This window comes from Eubalaena glacialis, chromosome 13 (assembly GCF_028564815.1).
Source record: "Eubalaena glacialis isolate mEubGla1 chromosome 13, mEubGla1.1.hap2.+ XY, whole genome shotgun sequence".
In the NCBI taxonomy this organism is placed as follows: domain Eukaryota; kingdom Metazoa; phylum Chordata; class Mammalia; order Artiodactyla; family Balaenidae; genus Eubalaena; species Eubalaena glacialis.
The window spans coordinates 71,208,807-71,235,411 of record NC_083728.1 but is presented as its reverse complement, the minus strand read 5'-3'; the positions used below and the strand labels follow the sequence as shown (position 1 = coordinate 71,235,411).

The 26,605-nt window shown below is 40.8% G+C and overlaps 1 protein-coding gene across 5 annotated transcripts; it reads left to right on the top strand.

Annotated features, from left to right (window-relative positions):
• The first annotated feature begins 1,120 nt into the window (after positions 1-1,120).
• On the top strand, positions 1,121-26,605 carry GDE1 (glycerophosphodiester phosphodiesterase 1). 5 transcript variants are annotated; one of them, XM_061208003.1, is made up of 7 exons: positions 1,121-1,524; positions 8,637-8,812; positions 10,638-10,743; positions 13,904-13,996; positions 22,755-22,966; positions 24,239-24,412; positions 25,842-26,605. In XM_061208003.1, the coding sequence occupies exons 1-6, from the start codon at positions 1,264-1,266 to the stop codon at positions 24,384-24,386; spliced, it is 996 nt and encodes a 331-aa protein (XP_061063986.1). In that variant the 5' UTR covers positions 1,121-1,263; the 3' UTR covers positions 24,387-24,412; positions 25,842-26,605. The 5 variants fall into 5 exon arrangements, with proteins under 5 accessions (XP_061063986.1, XP_061063985.1, XP_061063984.1 ...); XM_061208002.1 differs by having other exon boundaries at positions 25,839-26,605; XM_061208001.1 differs by lacking the exon at positions 25,842-26,605 and having other exon boundaries at positions 24,239-25,023.

Sequence of the window (26,605 nt, the reverse complement as noted above, 5' to 3'; positions counted from 1 at the left end):
CCTGAACTCCTTTCAGGGTGTGTTGAAGGTCAGTGGCTGCAGTGGCTAGTAACTTAATCCTTGTAGAGGCAGATGGCAACTGCCACTTTTTTGTTGGCATTTCCAAAATATGATTTAGCAGCTAGCCACTTTCCATTTCCTAAATCGGCCTTACCTTCTGCCTCTCTTACTGACCCTCTTTCCCGTGCCTATTTTTTCATATGTAAAATAAGATTTTCAAAAGTGCCTATCACAAGGTCGGTTGCGAGGAACAACTGAGATAATTCTTGCAGTGCCTTGTACAGAAGCCCCATCATTAGCCCTGAGTAGGAGGAGAAGGTTAGAAGGAGTAGCAGTGGAAAATTCATGGCATAAAACTGGGGTGTCATGATGTCAGCCCTGAATCTGCCATTTCATTGACTCCGCTCAAGTCCTTTCACTTCTCCTAGCCTCAGTTTCTTCATCTATAAAATGAGGGCATTATTAAAATCCCTTCCAGCCTTATAATCCGATTATGTCTCCTTTGTTATGTTCTTTCATTCCCTCAGAATCTGAAAAAATCCTTCTAAAGTCGACTGAATTCAGTTTCCTGAGGTAATACCCAACCGACCCTGTTGTGAGAATAACACACAAAGCAGTTGCAGTCACGGAACCTGGAACACGGTTATGTGCTCTATAAATGTTAACTGTACTCTCTAACACTATTATTTTGCCCCACGAGAATGTAAGCCCCATGAGAGCAGGGATCCTGTCGGTCCTGTTCACTTGCTGTTGTCCTGAGCATCCGGACTGCTGTTCGCATACCTTGAATTGAATTAATAAATAGTGTAAGCGTCCTGCCCCTTCAAAGTTCCCTGGGCAGTTTCCTTGACGGCAAAATGGAGTCATTAAGATCCTTTCCAGTCCTACGACCTTAAGACTGCTGTCATATCCCTCGCCTTGCTTCTAGAGTTTGAAAGCCCCGGTGGAAGTCCGGACCACAGAATAACGCAAAAATTTGGAACGTACTTTGGAACGTACTTTGGAACGCCAGCCGGGAGCTCGGACCAGCCTCCGTTGCCTTGGCAGCTGCTACGCCCCGAGCTCTGGAGATCCTCGGCCCTGATTGGCTGGACCTCGGGCTCCTTCTACGGAAGTAGCCGCGGCCGCCATTGTGTGGCGCTGGTCCACTTAAAGGGTGACAGCTGCGGCCCGCGCTTTGGGCTGTCGTCGTAGCCTCTTGGTCTCCTGTCCGCGGAGCCCGGCGGGACCGGGACTCCCGTCCGTGCCGGTGCGGGCGCCGGCATGTGGCTATGGGAGGAACAGGGGGGCCTCATGGGCCCCTTCTCCTTCCTGCTGCTGCTGCTGCTGCTGGTGACGCGCAGTCCCTTCAATGCCTGCCTCTTCACCGGCAGCCTCTACCTCCTGCTGCGCCTCTTCAGCTTTGAGCCGGTGCCCTCCCTCAGGACCATGCAGGTGCTCAGGCCCCGGGACCGCGTCTCCGCCATCGCCCACCGCGGCGGCAGCCACGACGCGCCCGAGAACACGCTGGCGGCCATTCGGCAGGTGAGTCCTCCACTCCTCCCGCCCCTGCGCGCCTTATGGGAGCTTGGACTTCTGCCTGTCCTTCCGAAGGTTCCCCAGCCTTTTCATGATAGCCTTACCACTTCCTCATTTGTCCACAAGGAATACATTCAAGTGACCCTCGATCCCTCTGAATTCCGGAAAATCTCCAAGTATTTATAGAACACTGCAAATACTTAACGTATTTGCTATGTGCCAGGTACTGAGGATGGTCATGAACAAGACAGAAAGGGTACCTGCTTTCACAGAGCTTGCATTGGAGTAGGGGAGACAGGTCTTAAACAAATAAACACATACATAAGGTACTTTAAGAAAGCGATGAGTGCAATGAAGAAATAGGGTTACCGAATAAGGAATGACGGGAGGGTCATTTTAGACAAATCCTATCTGAAGAAGTGACCTTTGAACTGAGACCAGGATTATGAGGAGCCCACCATGGATCTGGGGGAAAAGTGCTCCAGGAAAAGGGAACAGCAAGTGCAAAGGTCCTGAGGTGGGAATGATGTTGGAATCCTCATGTAACAGAATAGACAGTATATGGCCTGACTTCAAGGGACAAAACAAAGGCTGGTGTGTGAATGAAGTAGGAAATGTGGCCAGGTTAAGTAGAGTCTTGGTCAGTGGTTAGCTAACATATTCTAAATGGATCACCTTCACAGCGGCTGTCTTTACTTGTCCTCCAAATTATCCAAGTCATCTCCTTATCACCTTTCCCCATGGTCAGACAACACTAGCAGCGGGACTCCTGATAATTTCTGCTTCCCCTTTTCACAAGGCTCTCTTGGCAGTCTCCGGACTTCATCATAATAACAGCTTGCATAGTAAGAGAGCTTTGCAGTTGTCTAGGCACTTCTGCATATGTGGAAATATATCTGATCCTCTCATTTCTCTGAAACATTATTTTAACATTAAGTGGGTAGGAAAACTGGCTCAAACACACACAGCTCCTTTTCGAATTCAGCCTTCTGATTCCAAGTCCCAGTGCTCTTTGACATAGATTAGAATGTGTTCCAGGATGTAAAATTTGGACTGACTGTCCTTTCTTTGTCCAGCTAGGGACAGACAGTATTGTGTAATGAACAAGTTACTTAAGCGCCCTGTGTCCCAGTCAGAGTCATGGGTAGGATGTAGCAAGCAAGGCACCCTAGGGTACCGCTCCTCACTCTAGTCCCAGCTCTGACCTTAAGTTTCCTCATCTGTAAAATGGGAATAATGTTAATATCCACCTAATCGGTTGTGATTCGATGAAATAGGCTACCTCACATTAAATGAGGAAGTATGTATGAGAAATATACATATAGTGTGTCATATCCTGTTGTGTTGCAAGGGAATTACAGCTAAACTCCATTCATGTCTTGTATGTTTAGGTTGAACATGTCTTTAATATATGTAATTATGATAAATAACATTGCGCCAAGCTGATTCCTGGTTTTAAGAGGAAATGAGATGTAATTTAGCTTGTTCAAATACAAGGTCATTATCAATGAACGTTTTAGCCGTGACAGAATTTAGCTGCAGAAGACAAGGTCACGTCCTCCCTCTTGACTTCAAAAGAAATATGTAGTTTACTTCCTTCAAAGTTTGTTTTTTGTCCTGTTCGTCTTCGCTTTGCTTGTTTGCAGCTCATAATTTATATTCTTAAACATTCTATTATGTAAAAAGTCAGGGAAGACATTCTGACAGTGGTAGAATTTCTGGTAGATTATGGTATAGATAGAGAAGGAAAAACTTGAGAGAGGTGAAATGAATGCATTCCAAAAACAGAGTCATGATTATAAACAGTGACAGAAGCATGAAGTCAAACCCACAGTCCACTCCACAGAGGGGCCAGAGTGCAGCTTTAAAAGTATAATTCAGATTATATCCTGCCCATATTTAAAACCCTCCAGTGGTTTTTCTATTGCAATTAGGTAAAATCAAAACACCTTTCCATTTTGGACCTTTCTCAAAGCCCCAACTCTCTCTGTTTAAACCACCTTGGGTGTTTGTTAATGATGCTTTTGGCTTCATGTAATAGAGAATATAACTTAAAATATTTCAAACAATAAGGGGACTATCTCACATAGCAAGAGGTGTGTGTGGGAGAGGTGACTTCCAGGATGGTTTATTCAGCTGTTCAGTTTGTGATTGTGGAGGACACCGTTTTTACTGATCTATCTGCTCTGCCACCTGCAGCATATTTACTAGCCCTCATTGTAGTTGCCAGGTGGCCATTGCAGCCCCAGGACTCACATTCTTACATATCAGCATCCAGCCTCAAGAAAAGGCTCTACTCCCTCTTCCATAAGTCTTTCCCGGAAGTCAGTCAGTCTCTCTCACTCTCTCTGACAGACACACACGGAGGGGTTGGGAATAGTCCACTTACAGCAGAGGAGAAAGCTGAACACTGGGGAAAGAACAGCTCTCTACCAGCAGGGAAGAAGAAAGGGAATAGATCTGGGTAGGCAATCAATACTTTGTGGCTCCTTCCTACCTTGTGGCCTTTGTATTATATTTGCCATTTCTTCTACTTAGAAAACTCTTCCCCTGGATCTTTGTATTGTTGACTCCCTTTTATCACTAAGGTCTCAGCTCAAATGTCATATTCTTAAAGAGGCCTTCCCTGATTGCCTTGTCTAGTGACCCCCACCTGCCTTAACTTTCACATTACCCTCTACTTTCTTTTTCAAACATGTATCACTATCATAATACATGTAACATGTGTATAGTCTGTTTCTCCCCACTAAAGTGTAAGATCCATGTTCTTTTTCTTTCTTGCTCACCACTCTCTCCTCACTGCTTAGAACAGTGCCTGATACATAGTAGACACTCGATAAATATTTGTTGGAAGAATTGTGATGTACAAATAGGCAATAGGCCCATCAGAAAAGATACTCAACATTATCAGCCATCAGAAAAGTGCAATTCAAAACTGCAGTGAAATACCACTTCATACCCACTAGGACAGCTATAATCAAAAAGACAGACAGAAGTATTGGCAAGATTATGCAGCAATTGGAACCTTCATACACTGATGGTGGGAAACTAGTCTGGCGGTTCCTCAGAAGGTTAAATATAGGACTTCCCTGGTGGCGCAGTGGTTAAGAATCCACCTGCCAATGCAGGAGACACGGGTTCGAGCCCTGGTTCGGGAAGATCGCGGAGCAACTAAGCCCATGCGCCACAACTACTGAGCCTGTGCTCTAGAGCCCGCGAGCCACAACTACTGAAGCTCACCCATCTAGAGCCCGTGCTCCACAACAAGAGAAGCCACCGCAACGAGAAGCCCGTGCGCTGCAACTAGAGAAAGCCCACGCGCAGCAATGAGGACCCAACACAGCCAAAAATTAATTAATTTTTTTGAAAAAGGTTAAATATAGAATTACCATCTGAAGCAGCAATTTCACCCCTAGGTATATACTCAAAAGAATTGAAAACATGCATCACGCAAAAACTTGAACAGGAATGTTCATAGCATTATTCATAATAGCCAAAAAGTAGAAACAACAGAAATGTCCATCAGCTGATGAAAGGATAAGTCAAATGTGATATAGCCACACAATAGAATATTATTTAGCAAGAAAAAAATGAATGAAGTCCCCATACATGTTATAACATGAGTGAACCTTGAAAACGGTATGCTAAGTAAAAGAAGCTAGTCACAGAAGACCGCATATTATATAATTCTATTTAATAAAATGTCTCGAAATAGGCAAAGCCATAGAGAAAGAAGTAGATTAGTAGTTGCCAGGGACTGGGAGGGTTGGAGAGAGAAGTGGGGACTGACTGCTAATGGGTATGAGGTTTCTTTTTGGGGTCATGAAGATGTTCAGAAAGCGATTGTAGTGACGGTTGCACAACTGCAAATATGCTAAAAACCATTGAATTGTATACTTTAAATTTATTTATTTATTTAATTTTTTTATTTTTGGCTGTGTTGGGTCTTCGTTTCTGTGCGAGGGCTTTCTCTAGTTGCGGCGAGCGGGGGCCACTCTTCATCGCACTGCGCGGGCCTCTCACTGTCGCGGCCTCTCTTGTTGCGGAGCACAGGCTCCAGACGCGCAGGCTCAGTAGTTGTGGCTCACGGGCCCAGTTGCCCCGCGGCATGTGGGATCTTCCCAGACCAGGGCTCGAACCCGTGTCCCCTGCACCGGCAGGCAGATTCTCAACCACTGCGCCACCAGGGAAGCCCTGAATTGTATACTTTAAATGGATGAATTTTATGGTATGTGAATAGTATGTCAAAAGCCATATAAGTATAATGACTTTATTGAAGCAGACACTTTTTAAGTCAACTTTGTCAAAGTATAATTTACATACAATAAAAGATACATTTTCAGTATACAGTTTGATGAGTTTTGATAAATATTTACACCTGGGTAGCCACCACCTCAATCCATTTCCATCACCCTGGAATGTTCCTTTGTGTTCTCTTGGGAGTCAACCCCTACTCCTGCCTCTGCCCCAAGGCAATCATTGATCTGATTTCTATAACTATACTACACTATACTATTCTATTACTAAACTATTAGTATAGTTTCAAACTAACATCTTAAGTAAAATTTTAATAAATTACAGTATTTATGTAGACTAGTTTATGTGAAGTGTGTATGTTTAGAAGAAAAATACTATTATAAGAAACTTCTTGAAATAAGAGTATGAAGTATATACTAATATATGAATCAGATTCAGGGGTTTATCTTTTTGCCTCTACATAAAAGTATTGGGAAAGAAAGTTGAATGCAGTCATTAGAAGATCTGGTCTAAGAAGCTCTAGTATGGTGATTCTTTTATAGAACTTTTGTTTTTGGCCTTAATAAACTACACAGAAAAGACAAATAAATGAACTCATTACCTTTAGTATTCTTGCTAAAATACAGTGTCTCACCATTGTTATTTTTTCTTTTGTAGCCAAGTAAAAATGGCCCTAATGGATAAAAGTATAATTGAACCGAATTACTAGCATCAAGGAATAAGGTTAACATTTGTATTACAGTGAGAGAGATGCACTGTGAATACTGGAAATGTGATCTTGTTTTATGTTATAAAATATATAACCCATGTTGATTTACCAGTGCATTATTAAACTTAGAAAAGATATACCTTTTAATCTTATAAAAAGATGTACCTTTTAATCAGTGTAAATGTAAGCATTACATCTTATGTAATGACTTTTTCACTGAGGCATAAGTGTTTTTCTAGTCATAATAGCTTACTTATATTGAGTGCCACCTCTGAGCCAGGCACCAAGCTTGGTGATTTACATACATTATTTCTAAATCCTCACAACTCTTAAGATCATTAAAGAAGTATCATCATAAAAATGATGAAACGGAGGCTAGAGTAATATTTGTAATTAGATGACATAGTCAGTTAGTGATGGAATTGGAGTTTTTAGAGGGGGAAATCTTGGTCATATATGGGAAAATCAAACTTTGAAGCCTAGAAGAAAATAGTTGTTTATAAGTGGAGGTAAGAAAGGATTTAAATAGGATAGACAAATCTCCACCTATAAAGGACATAATTAATAAATTTGACTATTTTACAGTTAAAAACATGTTAAGGGGCTTCCCTGGTGGCGCAGTGGTTGAGAATCTGCCTGCCAATGCAGGGGACACGGGTTCAAGCCCTTGTCTGGGAAGATCCCACATGCCGCGGAGCAACTGAGCCCGTGAGCCACAACTACTGAGCCTGCACGTCTGGAGCCTGTGCTCCGCAACAGGAGAGGCCGTGATAGTGAGAGGCCCACGCACTGCGATGAAGAGAGGCCCCCTCTTGCCACAACTAGAGAAAGCCCTTGCACAGAAGCGAAGACCCAACACAGCCAAAAAAATTTAAAAAAAAAACAAAACATGGTAAAAAACACAGTAACAATGACTAATGTTTATTGAATGCTTACTATGCACTAGTACAGTGCTGTATGTTGTTTATGGGTACTTAAGTGTGTAGTAAATATATAAAGACCTGTAAGGGAATGATATAGAAATAATGCACATCCACTTGGCAGTTGCCTCTGGAGAAGAAGGGAGGAGGATTTTAGCTGTATCTGTAGTGTGATAGTAAAGTCATGTGTAAAGTCATGTGGTTAAAGTGTAGCCTCTACCACGTCCTAGTTTGTGTAACCGAGAGCAAGTTTCTTAATCTCTCTCAGTTTCCTCTTCTGAAAATGAGCATGTTAATAGTACCTCCTGAAGGGTTGTAAGGATCAAATGAGTTAATACATTTAAAGCAGTTAGAATAGTGCCTGACAAATATAAAAGGCTCAATAAATAATATAGCTATTATTGTTTTAGGGCAGCAAGAGATTGAAGCAAATATGGCAAAACATCCGTTAAGTCTTTTTTTTGCTGTATACTACTATGTATGTTTGCAATGTATGTTTGCATAATTTTAAAAAAAATTTAACCTTAAAGTCTTGATCATAATGAGTGTTTCATGTCTTCATTGTGACAAAGAAGCCAAGGAAGCAAATGTTGGACAGTGTGTCTCAGAGGAGCATGGCCCCTCAAACTTTATGTTCATGTTCTCTTTTTAGATAAATTCTTGCGTGCCTTATCGGGCTTACCAGCTTGTTGGCCAACAGCCAGTGCTGCTCACATAAACAAAATCTAGTGTCCTCTAGAAGCAGTCTTGGTGTTTCTGCTCTAGAGGATGGAATTAAACCAGCAGAAACCTGACTCGTCCTGTTTATGCCAAGGTAGTGCAATATCCAACTAATCAACAAACACAGGGGAATCATCAGAGATACTGCACCAAAGAGAGTGTAGGTAAACAGTGAAATGTGACTAAATATTTGTAATTGTAAGCCATTAATGGTCTGTATAGTTAAAGCAACCAGAGAAAACAAATTCCAGAAGTCTCCCCATCTGCCACTCTGAGAGTGAGAAAAGTGGGGAAATTGAAGTTTTTAAGGAATCCATAAGTGTGGACACTGAAGTAAGGTTAACATCCATGGGAAAGAGAAATAGGTTGGGTTGCTCTTTGGTATAGGAAGGGAATAGAATCAGTAAGAGAAACTGTCTACTTAGCCAGCCCTGTTGGTCATCTTTAGTGTTTAGATTGCAAAATGACATCTGTGGCCACGTGACATTAATATCGTTGGTGTTTTTGTTAAGGCAGCTAAGAATGGAGCAACAGGCGTGGAGTTGGACCTTGAGTTTACTTCTGATGGGATTCCTGTCTTAATGCACGATAGCACAGTAGATAGGACAACTGATGGCACCGGTCGATTATGTGATTTGACATTTGAAGAAATTAGGAAGCTTAATCCTGCAGCAAATCACAGATTAAGGTAAGTGGTGTATTGTCACCTAAACATATCTTTCAACTTGTGTTGGAGATCACAGAAAGACACTGGCACCTTCTAATTACATCTTCTGCTCCAGAAGAGTTGTTTTGTTGTGTTTTGTTTTCAGCTATATACAGGTTTCCCAAGTAATTGGCAGGTGCCAGGAACAACAGAAATATGGCATGAATGTTTTTCATCTTTTCCCACTGAGGCCAAATTTGGCTTCAGAATTATTCTCAAGACAGTACTCTAACGTGACAATTAGTTTGTACTGTCATATAAATTTATATATGTGTGTGTGGGGTGTGTGTGTGTGTATGTATATCAGAGCTAATCGTATAAGATGTTCCAGAAGAAAAGGGTTGTATGATCAAATAAGATCAAACACTATACTTTAGATGTTCCCCTTGGGGATAAACAGTTCACGTCAATCAATTCTTGCCTTTAACTTAGTGTTTCTCAAATGTATATGACCACAGAACCCATGCCCTTCCCACTATTAACAACTATAAACACCTTGGAACTGGTATCTGGGTAATATACTTTGGAATGTGGTTATTTAAATCCCTCTCCTCTTGTCTTTGTAATACCGAAAAATGTGTTCTTACTGTAATTCATGTCGTATCAATTCTCTGGTCAATTTATTTGACCCAGTGATTAAACTGTAGTCCTCCCTAAAAGATGATTCAGACTTTATTTTCCTAGGAACTGAAAGAAATTAAAAGTCAGCCAAAGGAAGTCATACTTTAGAAAGAATATTGATAACACTTGAAAGTTCTGAGTCCAAGCTGCTGGAATTGCTCTCTGCTGTTACAGATATTTCATTGCTCAGCTGTAGGCAAGGGGAAGGCTGGTTTTAATATTACAATGACATTGTAGCTAATAAGATGTCAAATTCAAAGTCAACACTTAATGCAAAAAATGCTTAGGGTCAGCATCACCCTTAAAATACTTTAAGAAGGCATGGTATTGGAGCCAATATACCATCTTAATGTCTTTAACCCAAGCAGTCTTTGTTCCATAGTTGAAAGGTTGCATTTTCTTTGCTTAAATACCAAATAATTGGCTTGTGTTTAGAGACCATGTTGTTGGAAAAGAAGGAAAAATTTCTCTCAGTGGGGTAAAATGCTCATCCTGAGAGGGGAGCATGGCAACTAAGACTAGCCAGAGGAATAGCAAATTCATGTCTCTGATTCCCAGGGAATAGTCACTGAATAGAGTGGCTGGCAGAATTTGCTGTACTATTTATCTTTATCTTTTTTAAAACCAAGATCTTACAGTTGAATTAATACCGTTGAATTAGCATAAGTTAAGTCATGTAGAGTGAAATTTTGTTATTTGAGAAAAGCTGATTTCTTATGTGTCAGGCACTTAACTTTCCTTTTCTTTTTCAGAAACTAATGTATTAGAAAATTATTTATTTTAACCAGTTGCACTTAAATACACAACCATACAGTTAACAGATGTATATATAGCTAGGAATTTCTCCTGCATAAGGTTCTATTAGGGAAAGTACAATCTTAAGTCTCTGAGTTCTCCAAAGATGGCATATACTCTGCCCTTTAGTGAGTAGAGTTACTAATTATATTATAAATCCAGTGACTGCCTACAAGATAAATGATTTTTGTTGTTGCTGTTCTGTGGCCAAGAATATCTTTAATTTGGTTTAAGAACATATTATCCTTGGACTTTGGTATGGTTGGAGAAAGGAAGTTGGGGAAAACACTCTTTTCCTTTGGTTGGGAGACATTTTTCAAACGTCTGTTTCACTAAACTTTTATCTCTTCCTTGTTCCTACAATGTACTATTCCTTTTCCCTCTCTTATAGGAATGATTTCCCTGATGAAAAGATTCCTACCCTGAGAGAAGCTGTTGCAGAGTGCCTAAACCATAACCTCACAATCTTCTTTGATGTCAAAGGCCATTCAAATATGGTACAGTTTATACCATAGACTGCGCTTTGGAAAAGACAGCTTTATTTAAGTGCTAGTTTGTTCCAAAATTAACTATATATTTTATTTTTTATTTTCTTAAATTATTTTTACAAATTATATTTGCTTAATGGAAGTTTACAGTGCAAAAATCCACATCTTCAAGGAAACAGTAAATTATGGAACCTTTTTAACCTTTTAACCTTTGATGGAACCATTTAACAATTCCCAATATTCGACAATTAGCACAAAATAGAAGAGTCAGGTTTCTTTTATTTGCATAAAACATTTACAAAAGATATTAAATAAACAGTAAAGAGGCACTTCTTGAACAGACCATTTAAGTAACCTCATAAAAAGGGCTCCAGGAGTTGGACACAAGACCAGTTACATCTGGCTGATAAGAGTCTTAGACAACTCTGGACTGAATTTAAAGAAAACTCCTATATTTAAAGCTTCTGATGGCTAAGAGGATATTTGTCTTCTATAAGGATTTATCCCTTTTGTATGATTTCTATCCCTTACGTATAGTTTTGTTATTCTATGACTTGAGTAGTTATACTTTTATTTATTATAATTTCTTAAAATATGTATTACATTCTTAAATAAAATTTTGCTTAAATTTTAGAACATTTACTCATAAAAACACATTATTGCAGTGGAAATCAATGGTAAAATATGGTTCAGATTACATTTGTTCTCATAACCAGCTTTTCAAGTACAAATACATTTTTCAAGTACAAATGTAGTTGTACAGCTTGGGTATTTTCCCCCAGCAATAATTATAATCAGTAATGGCCATCTACTGATGGAGAGTTCTGATGATACCAACTTTTTTTTTAATTAGCCCAGGATATTGTTGAAACCAGTTGTTAAAACCTGAAATATGAGCCTCTAACTTAAGTACAATAAACTCCCATTTTTGAAGAAAGAGGAGAATGGTGCTCTGGCTAATTTATTATTCTGGTAAACTGATAGTTCTATATGTCTAGGTTTTCCAGTCGGTCTGCATCAGAATCACCAGGAATACATATTAAAAATACAGATTCCTAGGCCATTCCACCCAGAGATTAAATCTTAAAAATGGCCAGGGTCATGGGGTCAAGGAACAAGATTTTTAATGAGCACCTCGGGTTTTATTGATGATAACGGCCCATGTTTGGGAACCCTGATAGGCCCTACATTTCACCCATGGTGTACTGATCTTCATGATTATTTTCTTAGAATAAAGAGGGGTGAGGGAGGGGAAGAAATTTTTTTTTTTTTTTCCAGCTATTTGAGCTTTCTGGTTGGGTGCTCACAGATGGTTTGGGAAGCATTGGGCAGAACACAGTGATCTAATTCACCAAAATGGGAGCATAGGGACTTCCCTGGTGGCACAGTGGTTAGGAATCCGCCTGTCAATGCAGGGGACACGGGTTCGAGCTCTAGTCTAAGAAGATCCCACATGCCACGGAACAACTAAACCCATGCGCCACAACTACTGAGCCTGCGGTCTAGAGCCCGCGAGCCACAACTACTGAGCCCGCATGCCACAACTACTGAAGCCCGCACGCCTGGAGCCCATGCTCTGCAACAAAGAGAAGCCACCACAATGAGAAGCCCGTGCACTGCAATGAAGAGTAGCTCCCACTTGCCGCAACTAGAGAAAGCCCGCGCGCAGCAACGAAAACCCAACGCAGCCAAAAAATTAATTAATTAATTAATTAATTTTAAAAATGGGAGTATAAAGGAACAAGTGTTGGCATTAAATTGGAGATGGTAGAGTACAGGAGCCAAGATCACGGGCTTTGGAGATTGTGATTAAACTCGCACCTACTACAGTGTAACCTTAACCTTGATAAGCTTCTGTTTCCTTATGGGCAAAATGGGAACAATGTAAGAAATGACCACATGGGGTTGCTGTGAGAATCAGATAAAGAATGTAGATGAAGCATCACACATGGTGCATGTTAGTTCACAGCAAGAAAACAACTTCAGCTCTATAGCTCACACTGTCATATTAGCAAAGGGAAGCATGACATGAATAATTTCTGTGTTCTTTTTTATGTTGGGGAATGCATTTAGTTGCTTATGTTTGGTTATAGGTTATGTGTGACTTTCCAAAAATGAGGGGTACTTCAAGAATTATGATGTAGCAACCTTACATTCCACCCAACGTCTGGTCATCTCTGTTGTTAGCTGCTACTGTGGCTCAGTGGCCAAATCTGTTAATTCACTAGAGGTTACAAAATATCAGTATTTTAATTCTACCATTTCTTCTTCATTTGGTAGCTGGTCTACTGCAAAAAGAAACCTCTGCTCTTCTTGGGAAGAGTTGGGAGACTCTTCCCAGTTTCTCCCTTGTCCCATGGCTTCTCCCTCCGTGCTGATGATGGATGACGTTTCCTCTCAGTCGCCTAGACTGAGAAAATCTACCCTTTCTAGTTTGCAGACTGGTTGACTCCCACTTCAGCTAGGAAAGGCAGAGGGAGATAGAGTTGTGGGTATAAAAGGACCTTTCCTAGTGGCTAAACTAGAGTATAAGGAAAAGATTTTAAAATTTTGCTTCCACCCTCCACTGGCCTGTAGTCTGCCATACTTTTCCAAAGTATGACAAAAGGAGGTGAGCCTCTCAACAAAACAGTAAAGCAGCAGTACCCCAGCTTCTTCCTTATCTGCTGATGTGAGTTTAAAATGCATCCTAGTGGATAATGCAACCTACTAAAACTCCTTTGAACATCCCTATATATTAGTAAACTTCTGATTTACTTAATAGAGTTGTACTTATATATAGTAGTTACTGGTTAGGACTACATTTTTTTTTTTTAAGTGTTTTTTATAAATTTATTTATTTATTTATTTTTATTTTTTTTGGCTGTGTTGGGTCTTCGTTCCTCTGCGAGGGCTTTCTCTAGTTGCGGTGAGCGGGGACCACTCTTGATCGCGGTGCGCGGGCCTCTCACTGTCGCAGCCTCTCTTGTTGCGGAGCACAGGCTCCAGACGCGCAGGCTCAGTAGTTGTGGCTCACGGGCCTAGTTGCTCCGTGGCATGTGGGATCCTCCCAGACCAGGGCTCGAACCTGTGCCCCCTGCATTGGCAGGCAGATTCTCAACCACTGCACCACCAGGGAAGCCCGGGACTACATTTTAATAGATTTTAAATACATGAATCTCTTTTACAGGCTACTGATGCTCTAAAGAAAGTATATATGGAGTTTCCTCAACTATACAATAATAGTATTGTCTGCTCTTTCTTGCCAGAAGTTATCTATAAGGTAAAATTCTGGATTTTTGTTGAATATAATATTATGTTAGTTGGTGGTAATAATAGCAGTGGGCTAAATAAGCATAAGATAGATGCCCGTTAAACTGAACTGAATCAATTAAGAAACTTCTTTTTTTTTTGAATTTGATTATTATTTTTTATACAGCAGGTTCTTATTAGTTATCTATTTTATACATATTAGTGTGTAGATGTCAATCCCAATCTCCCAATTCATCCCACCACCACCACCTCCCACCCCGCCCCCTTTCCCCCCTTGGTGTCCATACGTTTTTTCTCTACATCTGTGAAGAGACTCCTCTTTTAAATTAACAAAAATTCAGGAAGGGGAAAGTACTCGTACCCCATTTTAAAATACCATGATTCCTTTTTAACTCCTTCTTTCATGTTGTTTATAGGCTCATTCAGATTACTTTGGTAACATTCTCAGAACAGAATGAATTATATATTTCTATGTCTCACTAAGTAACAGCAGAATATACCTTTTTAAAAAATAAGTCTTATAGAGAATTTAAAATATGCATAATTTGAAATATGCAAATACATAGATACTACAGCAAGCCCTCCTTTAACCATAATCCAGCTTGTTTCATCCATAACCCCATTTATCCCCAGGGTTTTTTTTTTTTAATAGATATTTATTGGAGTATAATTGCTTCACAATACTATGTTAGTTTCTGTTGCACAACAAAGCGAATCAGCCATATGCATACACATTTCCCCATATCCCCTCCCTCTTGAGCCTCCCTCCCATCCTCCCTATCCCACCCCTCTAGGTCATCTCAGAACACCAAGGCAATCTCCCTGTGCTATGCTGCTGCTTCCCACCAGCCAACTGTTTTACATTCGGTAGTGTATATATGTCAATACTACTCTCACTTCACCCCAGCTTCGCCCTCCCACCCCATGTCCTCAAGTCCATTCTCTATGTCTACCTCTTTATTCCTGTCCTGCAACTAGGTTCATCAGTATCTTTTGTTTTTGTTTTTTTTAATTCCATGTATGTGCGTTGGCATACGGTACTTGTTTTTCTCTTTCTGATTTATTCACTCTGTATGACAGACTCTAGGTCTATCCACCTCACTACAAATAACTCAATTTCGTTTCTTTTTTATGGCTGAGTAATATTCCATTGTATATATGTGCCACATCTTCTTTATCCATTCATCTGTCGATGGACATTTAGGTTGGTTCCATGTCCTGGCTGTTGTAAACAGTGCTGCAATGAACATTGTGGTACATGTCTCTTTTTGAATTATGGTTTTCTCAGGGTATATGCCCAGTAGTGGGATTGCTGGGTCATATGGTAGTTCTATTTTTAGTTTTTTAAGGAACCTCCGTACTGTTTTCCATGTTGGTTGTATCAATTTACATTCCCACCAACAGTGCAGGAGGGTTCCCTTTTCACCACACCCTTTCCAGCATTTATTGTTTCTAGATTTTTTTTTTTTTTTAACTTTGGGTTTATTTATTTATTTATTTATGGCTGTGTTGGGTCTTCATTTCTGTGCGAGGGCTTTCTCTAGTTGCGGCAAGTGGGGGCCACTCTTCATCGCGGTGCACAGGCCTCTCATTATCACGGCCTCTCTTGTTGCGGAGCACAGGCTCCAGATGCGCAGGCTCAGCAATTGTGGCTCACAGGCCTAGTTGCTCCGCGGCATGTGGGGTCTTCCCAGACCAGGGCTTGAACCCGTGTCCCCTGCATTGGCAGGCAGATTCTCAACCACTGCGCCACCAGGGAAGCCCTAGATTTTTTGATAATGGCCATTCTGGCCGGCATGAGGTGATACCTCATGGTAATTCTGATTTGCATTTCTCTAATAATTAGTGATGTTGAGCATCTTTTCATGTGCCTCTTGGCCATCTGTATGTCTTCCTTGGTGAAATGTCTATTTAGGTCTTCCGCCCATTTTTTACCTGGATTGTTTGTTTTTTTGATATTGAGCTCCATGAACTGTTTGTATATTTTGGAGATTAATCCTTTGTCTGTTGTTTCATTTGCAAATATTTCCTCCCATTCTGAGGGTTGTCTTTTGTCTTGTTTATGGTTTCCTTTGCTGTGCAAAAGCTTTTAAGTTTAATTAAGTCCCATTTGTTTATTTTTGTTTTTATTTCTGTTATTCTAGGAGGTGGGTCAAAAAAGATCTTGCTGTGGTTTATGTCAAAGAGTGTTTTTCCTATGTTTTCCTCTAAGTTTTATAGTGTCTGGTCTTACATTTAAGTCTTTAATCCATTTGGAGTTTATTTTTGTGTATGGTGTTAGGTAGTGTTCTAATTTCATTCTTTTACATGTAGCTGTCCAGTTTTCCCAGCACCACATATTGAAGAGGCTGTCTTTTCTCCATTGTATATTCTTGCCTCCTTTGTCATAAATTAGGTGCCCATATGTGCATGGGTTTATCTCTGGGCATTCTATCTTGCACCATTGATCTATATTTCTGTTTTTGAGCCAGTACCATACTGTCTTGATTACTGTAGCTTTGTGGCATAGTTTGAAGTCGGGGAACCTGATTCCTCCAACTCCGTTTTTCTTTCTCAAGATTGCTTTGGCTATTCGGCTATTCCTTTGGCTGTTTGTCTTTTGTGTTTCCATACGAATTGTAAAATTTTTTGTTCTAATTAGTGAAGAATGCCATTGGTAGTTTGATGGGGATTGCATTGAATCTGTAGATTGCTTTGGGTAGTATAGTCATTTTCACAATATTGATTCTTCCAGTCCAAGAACGTGGTAATTTTTCCATCTGATTATGTCATCTTTGATTTCTTTCATTAGTGTTTTATAGTTTGCTGAGTACAAGTCTTTTGCCTCCCTAGGCAGGTTTATTCCTAGGTATTTTATTCTTTTTGTTGCAATGGTAAATGGAAGTGTTTACTTAATTTCTCTTTCTGATTTTTCGTTGTTGGTGTATAGAAATGCCAGAGATTTCTGTGCATTAATTTTGTATCCTGCAACCTTACCAAATTCATTGATCAGTTCTAGTAGTTTTCTGGTGGCATCTTTAGGATTTTCTATGTACAGTATCGTGTCATCAGCACACAGTGACAGTTTTACTTCTTCTTTTCCAATTTGTATTACTTTTATTTATTTTTCTTCTCTGATTGCTGTGGCTAGGACTTCCAAAACTATGTTGAATAAGCATGGCAAGAGTGGACATCCTTGTCTTGTTCCTGATCCTAAAGGAAATGCTTTCAGTTTTTCACCATTGAGTATGATGCTTGCTGTGGGTTTGTCATATACGGCCTTTATTATGTTGAGGTAGGTTCCCTCTGTGCCCATTTTCTGGAGAGTTTTTATCATAAATGGGTGCTGAATTTTGTCAAAAGCTTTTTCTGCATCTATTGAGATGATCATATGGTTTTTGTTCCTTAATTTGTAAATGTGGTGTATCACATTGATTGATTTGCATATATTGAAGAATCCTTGCCTCCCTGGGATAAATCCCACTCCACCATGGTGTATGATCCTTTTAATGTGTTGTTGGATTCTGTTTGCTAGTACTTTGTTAATGATATTTGCATCTATGTTCATCCGTGATATTGGGCTATAATATTCTTTTTGTGTGATATCTTTTTCTGGTTTTGGTATCAGGGTGATGGTGGCTTCGTTGAATGAATTTGGGAGTGTTTCTCCCTCTGCAATTTTTTGGAAGTGTTTGAGAAGGATCGGTGTTAGCTCTTCTCTAAATGTTTGATAGAATTCGCTTGTGAAGCCATCTGGTCCTGGACTTTTGTTTGTTGGAAGATTTTTAATTATGGTTTCAATTTCATTACTTGTGATAGGTCGGTTTATATTTTCTAATTCTTCCTGGTTCAGTCTTGGAAGCTTATACCTTTCCAAGAATTTGTCCATTTCTTCGTAGTTGTCCATTTTGTTGGTGTATAGTTGTTTGTAGTAGTCTCTTATAATCCCTTTGTATTTCTGCAGTGTCAGTTGTGATTTCTCCTTTTTCATTTCTAATTTTATTGATTTGCGTCCTCTCCCTTTTTTTCTTGATGAGTCTGGCTAAGGGTTTATCAATTTTGTTTATCTTCTCAAAGAACCAGCTCTTAGTTTTATTGATCTTTGCTATTGTTTTCTTCATTTCTATTTCATTTATTTCTGCTCTGATCTTTATGATTTCTTTCCTTCTACCGACTTTGGGTTTTCTTTGTTCTTCTTTCTATAGTTGTTTTAAGTGTAGGGTTAGATTGTTTATTTGAGATTTTTCTTTTTTCTTGAGGTGAGATTGAATTGCTATAAACTTCCCTCTTAGAACTGCTTTTGCTGCGTCCCATAGGTTTTGGGTCGTCATGTTTTCGTTGTCATTTGTTTTTATGTATCTTTTTATTTCTTCTTTGATTTCTTCAGTGATCTCTTGGTTATTTAGTAGTGCACTGTTTAGCCTCCATGTATTTGTGTTTTTTACAGTTTTTTTCCTGTAATTGACTTCCAATCTCATAACGTTGTGGTCAGAAAAGATGCTTGATACGATTTCAATTTTCTTAAATTTTCCAAGACTTGATTTGTGACCCAAGATGTGATCTATCCTGGAGAATGTTCCATGTGCACTTGAGAAGAAAGTGTATTCTGCCACTTTTGGGTGGAATGTTCTATAAATATCAATTAGATCTATCTGGTCTATTGTTTCATTTAAAGCTTGTGTTTCCTTATTTATTTTCTGTTTGGGTGATCTGTCCATTGGTATAAGTGGGGTGTTAAAGACCCCCACTATTATTGTGTTACTGTCAATTTCTCCTTTCATGGTTGTTAGCATTTGCCTTATATATTGAGGTGCTCCTATGTTGGGTGCATAAACATTTATAATGGTTATATCTTCTTCTTGGATTGATCCCTTGATCATTATGTGGTGTCCCTCCTTATCTCTTGTAACAGTCTTTATCTTAAAGTCTATTTTATCTGATATGAGTATTGCTACTCCAGCTTTCTTTTGATTTCCATCTGCATGGAATATCTTTTTCCATCCCTTCACTTTCAGTCTGTATGTATCCCTAGGTCTGAAGTGGGTCTCTTGTAGACAGGATATATATGGATCTTGTTTTTGTTTCCATTCATCCAGTCTGTGTCTTTTGGTTGGGGCATTTAATGCATTTACATTCAAGGTTGTTATCAATATGTATGTTCCTATTACCATTTTCTTAATTGTTTTGGGTTTGTTTTCGTGGGTCTTCTTCTTCTGTTGTGTTTCCTGCCTAGAGAAGTTTCTTTAGCATTTGTTGTAAAGCTGGTTTGGTGGTGCTGAATTCTCTTAGCTTTTGCTTGTCTGAAAAGCTTTTGACTTCTCCATCGAATCTGAATGAGATCCTTGCTGGGTAGAGTAACCTTGGTTGTAGGTTTTTCTCTTTCATCACTTTAAGTATATCCTGCTACTCCCTTCTGGCCTGCAGAGTTTCTGTTGAAAAATCAGCTGATAACCTTATGGGGATTCCTTTGTATGTTATTTTTTGTTTTTCCCTTGCTGCTTTTAATATTTTTCCTTTGAATTTAATTTTTGTTAGTTTGATTAATATGTGTCTTGGTGTGTTTTTCCTAGGGTTTATCCTGTATGGGACTCTCTGTGCTTCCTGGACTTGGGTGACTATTTCCTTTCCCATATTAGGGAAGTTTTTGACTATAATCTCTTCAAATATTTTCTCAGACCCTTTCTTTTTCTCTTCTTCTTCTGGGACCCCTGTAATTCAAATTTGGTGCGTTTAGTGTTGTCCCAGAGGTCTCTGAGATTGTCTTCAATTCTTTTCATTCTTTTTTCTTTATTCTGCTCCTTGGCAGTTATTTCCACCATTTTGTCTTCCAGCTCACTTATTCATTCTTCTGCCTCAGTTATTCTGTTATTGATTCCTTCTAGTGTATTTTTCATTTCAGTTATTGTGTTGTTCATCTCTGTTTGTTTGTTCTTTAGTTCTTCTAGATCTTTGTTAAAACATTTCTTGTATTTTCTCAATCCGTGCCTCCATTCTGAGATTCTGGATCATCTTTACTATCATTACTCTGAATTCTTTTTCTGGTAGATTGCTTATTTTCTCTTCATTTATTTGGTCTCGTAGGTTTTTACCTTGCTCCTTCATCCGTGACATATTTTTTTGCCATCTCTTTTTTTTTTTTTTTTTTTAAATGAGTGGGATTGTGTTCCTGTCTTACTGGTTGTTTGGCCTGAGGCTTCCAACACTGGAGTTTGTAGGCTATTGGGTAGAGTTGGGTGTTGGTGCTGAGATGAGGAACTCTGTTAGACCTCACTCTGGTGAATATTCCCTGGGGTCTGAGGTTCTCTGTTAGTCCAGTGGTTTGGACTCGGCGCTCCCACTGCAGGAGCTTCAGCCTGACCCCGGGCTCGTGAACCAAGATCCCGTGAGCCGTGTGGGGCAGCAGAAAAAAAAAAAAAGAGAGAGAACAATAACAAAGTAAAAAATAAAATTAGACTATGAAACTAACAGATATGTTAGAAAGAATATAAAAATAAAAATATAGATGAATCAACAACCAGAAGGTACATCAGTACCACAATACTGAAAAAGAGGAGGAGGGAAAATTTTTCTAAAAAAGGGCTGGGAGGAAGGCCTTGGCTGTGGAGAGTGGGACCTAAGCAAGGGTGAGGTTTGGGTGGTGGACGGGGCCTATGCTCAGAACCCACAGGGCTGGAAAAGGCCCTGGGGGCTGTGGGTGGTGGGGCTGAGGCTCAAGGAACAGAAGGGGCCCAGGCATGCCCCCCACCCCTGGTCTCAGAGGGAAGGGGACCCCACCAGGGAGCTCAGCAGGCTTCCTGGGCTTGAGTGGGTGGGGCAGATGCCCTCCTCTCCTCTCCTGCTCCTCTGGTCTGGGAGGGCCCCTCCTGCCTGCCTCTCCTGATCTCCCTGACCTCCCTCCTATGCCCCCAAGGACCCATGCAGCCTGGAGGGGGCTTTGGAGGGCAGGGGATCAGCTTGGGAGCTCAGCAGGCTCCCCAGCCCGAGTGGGCCGGTCGATCACCCTCCGCTCCTCTCCCCTCCTCCTGGAAGGCCCCTCCTGCCTACCTCTCCTGATCTCCCTGGCCTCAGGGGCGCAGATCCTGTCTGGCCTCCACTTCTCCTCCCCTCTCAGTCCCCCTACATCCTACCAGTTCACTTTGGGGTTCCTTCCGTCTCCTTGGGCATCAGAGTCCCCCACCAGCAGCCGGCAGGTGCCCTAGTTGTAGGGAGAAGCTAACTCCGCATCTTCCCACACTGCCATCTTGACTCCGCCTCCTCCCCAGGGTTATTTTGAAGCAGATTCCAGACATCATATCGTTTTATCCATGAAAATTGCCTTAAGTATCTTTAAAAAGTGATTCCTTTTTTTTTTTTTAACATAACCACAATACCATTATCCTGTCTAAAACCATTAACAAGAAGTCCTTAAGATCATCAGATATCCAATGTATAAATCCCCCTTGTCATGTATTTATTGAAGAAACCAGGTTGTTTTGTAGAGTTTATTTACCAAAGTCTGGATTTTGCTAATTATGCCATGGTACAATTTAACACATTCATCTCCTCTGTATATTTCCTATAAATTGGTAGTGAGAGCTGAAGGCTTGATCAGATTAGGTTCAATTATTCTTGGCAAGATAATTTCTTAGGTAAGGGTCTTCTTCCATCAGGGGGCGCATAATGTCAGGTTGTCTCGTCGTGTTGTCAGCAGCTGTTATTGATGCCAGTGGCCGGCTCTGGCAATTTACTAGGGGTTTTATTTTTATTTTTAATATTTATTTATTTATTTATCTATTTACTTGGCTGCGCCAGATCTTTAGTTGCAGCATGTGGGATTGAGTTCCCTGACCAGGGATCGAACCCGGGCCCCCTGCATTGGGAATGCGGAGTCTTAGCCACTGGACCACCAGGGAAGTCCCTACTAGAGGTTTTAAAGTGTCAATATTTTAAGTCTATCGTTTCTTCTTCGTGTATTAGCTAGATGGAATACTTCTATAAAGAGGATCTCTCATCTACTATTTAGCTACCCAGTAGGCAAATAAATGCTTAATCCTGTCCTTTATTTACCAGTTTCCAAAATAATGAGTTGGTTCTTCAACAGTGACCAACACAGCATGTATTTAAAATTTTGCAGTAAGGGTGGAGCCTGCTAGGATATAAACTGTCATTGAGATGAATAGTGTCCTGGGGCTTCTAGACATTTGGATCAGTGTTTCCCAAACTTCCTTGACCAGAGGGCTTTAAAATGTGTGATACCTTTTCCAGAGGACCATAGAGCACAGACTAAGAGAATTCCATCCATATCCCCCATTTGTCCGTTGCTCTGTCCTCGTCCCTGCCCCCACTTCTCTCCCTTCTCACCCCATTTCCCCACCCCCCACAACTTTTTTTCAGCCATTTTCTCTAAAAAGGATCAAAAGCTAACCAGCCCATCTTGAAATGATCATGGTTCCATCCTCATTGTGTTCTAATTATCTCTGCCCATAATTTAAATCAATATCCAATTGAAAGTTACTCTTTGTGACATTATTAAAATTTGACCCTGAGGTTATAATGTTCTCATTTTAAAGATAGTATTGCAGTTCTTTTAGGATTGTGGAGGAAGTGTTCTCATTTATACTATATATTAAATGCTTTACAGTCAACACATTATTTTCTCAAAGGGTTTATGATGGAGTATTTATTTAGTAGACATGGGGGGCAGCATACCTCCTTGTACAGACTGAGTACATTGGCTAAATCTAACGAACAAATGAGAGGTATTGGCCTTAAGATATGATAAATGCTTTATTTTCCAAAATTCCTTTCAGATGAGACAAGCAGATCAGAATGTAGTAACAGCTTTAATTCACAGACCTTGGAGCCTTAGCCATACAGGAGATGGAAAACCACGCTTTGATACTTTCTGGAAACAGTCCATGTTTGTGGCATTGGACATTTTGCTCGATTGGAGTATGCATAATATCTTGTGGTACTTGTGTGGAATTTCAGCTTTCCTCATACAAAAGGATTTTGTATCTCCGTAAGTTGGAAGATTTTTTTTATCTTCTGATACATTTCCTGAATGTTCTTCTTGAAAAGGGAGGATTAACAGTGGACACCTGTATTGGTTCCCACCCACGAAGCCCACCATGCCTTTATTAAGTTGAAATGCCACTAGCTTCTTAGGTGGGAAGAGTTTAGGCATATTTCACTGTTTCCAAAACAAGTTGATCAAATATTCTTGGGTTTTAGTGCATTTTAAAGAAAAAGTAAACGTGCCAAACTATGACAACAGAGACAGAGACAGAGAGATTGTATTTCCTTGTGATTGGCTCCCTTTAAAAACCAACATAGGATCCAGGGCAGAACCACAATGAAGATGTCTTGTGGGCACCTACCTCATCTATCCCAACTTTCCTCCTGCTCCCCTATATATTACAGGCTCTACTCCATTGCTTCCAAGAAACTTTCCATTCCCTAACCTGCTAACAATCTCTGAATCTTTATTTTGGCAATTTTATAGCTGTGTATTTCAGGTGGTTACAGTTGTAAGTTTCATATTATTTCAGGCATGTGTGCATTCAGTTCAATAAATATTTGTTGTATGCCTGCAGTATTGCAAGGTACTGTATTAAGAAGCTGAGATGCTGTGGTAAAGAAAGAAAGCCACAGTCTGCCCTCATGGAGTTTATAGTCAAGTGGAAGAGATAGATACTAATCAAATAAAGATCCAATAAACATAAAATTAGAGCTAAGATAAATGCTGTATAAGAGAGAACAGTGCACATATACTGTTTAATTTGTCCTAGTCAAGGGAGTCAGGGAAAACATCCCCAAGGAAGTAACAGCTGAGCTAAGATCTGAAGGGTGCGTAGGAAATGAGGGGTTTGGGGGTGGAGGTCCAAGTCAGAGGGGAAGACACATACAAAAGTGCTGTGGCAGAAAGGGGCCTGGTTCTTTCAAGGAACTGCCAGAAAAATCAGTACACACACAGAGTACACAGAAAAGAAAGGGGGAATGTGGCGTAAGATGAGGCCAAAGAGACAGGTGGGCCTAGGCTAGGTACAGCCTCCGGTAGGGGTTCGGGGTGGGGGGGGTCTTCAGCAAGTGGCTGAAGCATTTAAAGCCGCAGCGGCGTGGAGGAGGTGCTCATGCTGGGTTTGGAACACCCTCTGGCTGCAGTGCGGAGGCCAGTTAAGAGGCTCTTTCTGGGGGCTGTTAGTACTCAGCGAACACCATATTTAGTGGCCATTGTAGATTCCTGAGACAATTGGCATTATTCTAACGAGGTTGGTTTTTCCTCTTTCTCCAGGGACTACTTGAAGAAGTGGTCAGCTAAAGGCATTCAGGTTGTTGCTTGGACTGTTAATACTTTTGATGAAAAAAGTTACTATGAATCCCATCTTGGTTCCAGCTATATCACCGACAGCATGTTGGAAGACTGCACACCTCAGTTCTAGGCTTTTCCCCCAGGGAGGAAACACAGGTACAGAAACTGCCTGCTGGCCTCATGGAGGAATATCAATATACCCAAGCCCCTGGGGGATCGGGTGACTCACACAAGCAGTAGTCGGTTACTGGGTATTTACCTGAACCAAAGCAAAACCCAGTGTTGCCACCTTGCTCCATGGAATGCCTGAGTTCAAAACCGATGCTTTTGAAAGTCTGGGTCTGCAGAAAGGCACAACACTCCTGCCCCGACCTAGCTGAGGCACACACTGAAACCCAGTGAAGATAAGCACAGATTGAATTGTGCAATTTGGGGGTGCAGATGCAAATGCATGGGAAATGCATGATCCCTCAGAGTTGATGTTTTAAAACTTGACACACTTACATAATTTTACTTATTTAAAATATTTGTATCCAGCTATGTTATCAATGTACTGTAGACATCAAACTTGTGACCATACTAATAAAATCATTAAAAGGAGCACTAAGGGAAAACCATGTACCAAGCATCATATCCTAAGACATAAAGAATTTAAGGGAGCTGCTGCTTCCAATCCAGTGGCCAGGGCCCCTGGTGAGACATTGGTGTGAAGCAAAGAAAATGGTAAGGAGGTCTTGATATCAGTCTGAGGGATTGTTTATAGTATCTAGAAATAAGAGCTACAAACCACTAGGGGGCAGAGTTGTACCCTTTCAAGCTGCTCTGCAGCAGATGATCACAGAAAATCAGAGCTGGAAGAAACTTCCAGGAACGTCTAGGCTTAGCCTCATTTTACAAATGAGACAACTAAAATCTGTGGAAGGGAAGGGTCTTCCCAGAAATGACAGCTGTGACATAGAGCCTGATCTCAAGATAAAATTTCTTGTTTACTATTTACCAGGAACTTCAGTGGTTTAACATGCATTATTTTAATTAACCCTCACAAAAATCTTACAGAGATATTAATCTCTTTTTACTGGTAAGGAAACCGAGGTACTGCAAGGTTAAAGTCACTTACCCAAGGTCTCAAATTCCTTGGTGTAACTGGTATTCAAGTCCAGGTCAGTCGGTTCAGAGAACCACTCACCTTGTCTGCCTTTATAACGTAGAGCCCTTGATTCCCAGCTCTGCTGTTTCCCATGTGAGCTTCCAGGGGTCTTACTGTGAACTTAAGTGGCATCATTTAAAATGAAGTTGAGTCTTCAAAAAATTTCAAAGCTCGGTCTCTCCTCTAACTGCCCCACACCCCCACCATTCAGCCCTATCTGGCCTTGATCACAGGCCCACAGCTTAGTCATGACTTCCCTCCTTGCATCCTCATGGGTCACCGGCCTCACAGGTGTAGCAGCTCGGCCACCAGCCCACACAGCTGGATGGTGGTGAGAAGCAGACTGATTTTTGCTATAGTTGGTGTTGGCAGGAGGACAATAAATGAGGCTTGGGATGTTTACAAATGAATTTTCTTGAATTTTAAAATTAACAGCAGAACAGAGATTCAGTGAATGGAACAGATATCTAAACTGCATGACTTCCATGCCACGTTATGACTAGAGTGACAAGAGGAAGAGAAAGGAACCAAAGAAAACATGTGTGGACTGAATCCCCCCTTTGGCTTACCTGCAGAGGCTATACAGCAAATGACAGGGAAGAAATTCTCTTGGGGGCAGCACAGAGTTCACAACATCCCTTCTGTGGTGTGAAGACCTTTTGAGAGCCAGAAGTTCTCTGTCTCTTGACCTTTGTCCCAAATCCGTATTGCACTTGACTCAGCCAGGCCCAATTAAGGATTGAGATCCTATGCTAAGGTGGTCGTGGGCCTTGAAGAATGGAGAATTCAGATGAAGAAAGAAGGTGTTAATTACTTACTTGGAAGGTATAGTAACGGGGTTAACAACAGGATTTTTTTTTTTTTTTTTGCTGCATTGGGTCTTCTTTGCTGCGCACGGGCTTTCTCTAGTTGCAGCGAGCTGGGGCTACTCTTCATTGCGGTGCGCAGGCTTCTCATTGTGGTGGCTTCTCTTGTTGCGGAGCATAGGCTCTAGGTGCTCGGGTTTCAGTAGTTGCAGCACACAGGCTCAGTAGTTGTGGCTCGTGGGCTCTAGAGTGCAGGCTCAGTAGTTGTGGCGCACGGGCTTAGTTGTTCCGCGGCATGTGGGATCTTCCCGGACCAGGGCTCGAACCCGTGTCCCCTGCATTGCCAGGAGAATTCTTAACCACTGCGCCACCAGGGAAGTCCCAACAACAGGATTT

Coding starts and splice junctions, on each gene's coding strand:
- GDE1 (XM_061208003.1), top strand. CDS start 1,264: ATGTGGCTATGGGAGGAACAGGGGGGCCTCATGGGCCCCTTCTCCTTC. Junction 1,525..8,636: donor CGCTGGCGGCCATTCGGCAG/GTGAGTCCTCCA, acceptor GTTTTTGTTAAG/GCAGCTAAGAATGGAGCAAC. Junction 8,813..10,637: donor GCAGCAAATCACAGATTAAG/GTAAGTGGTGTA, acceptor CCTCTCTTATAG/GAATGATTTCCCTGATGAAA.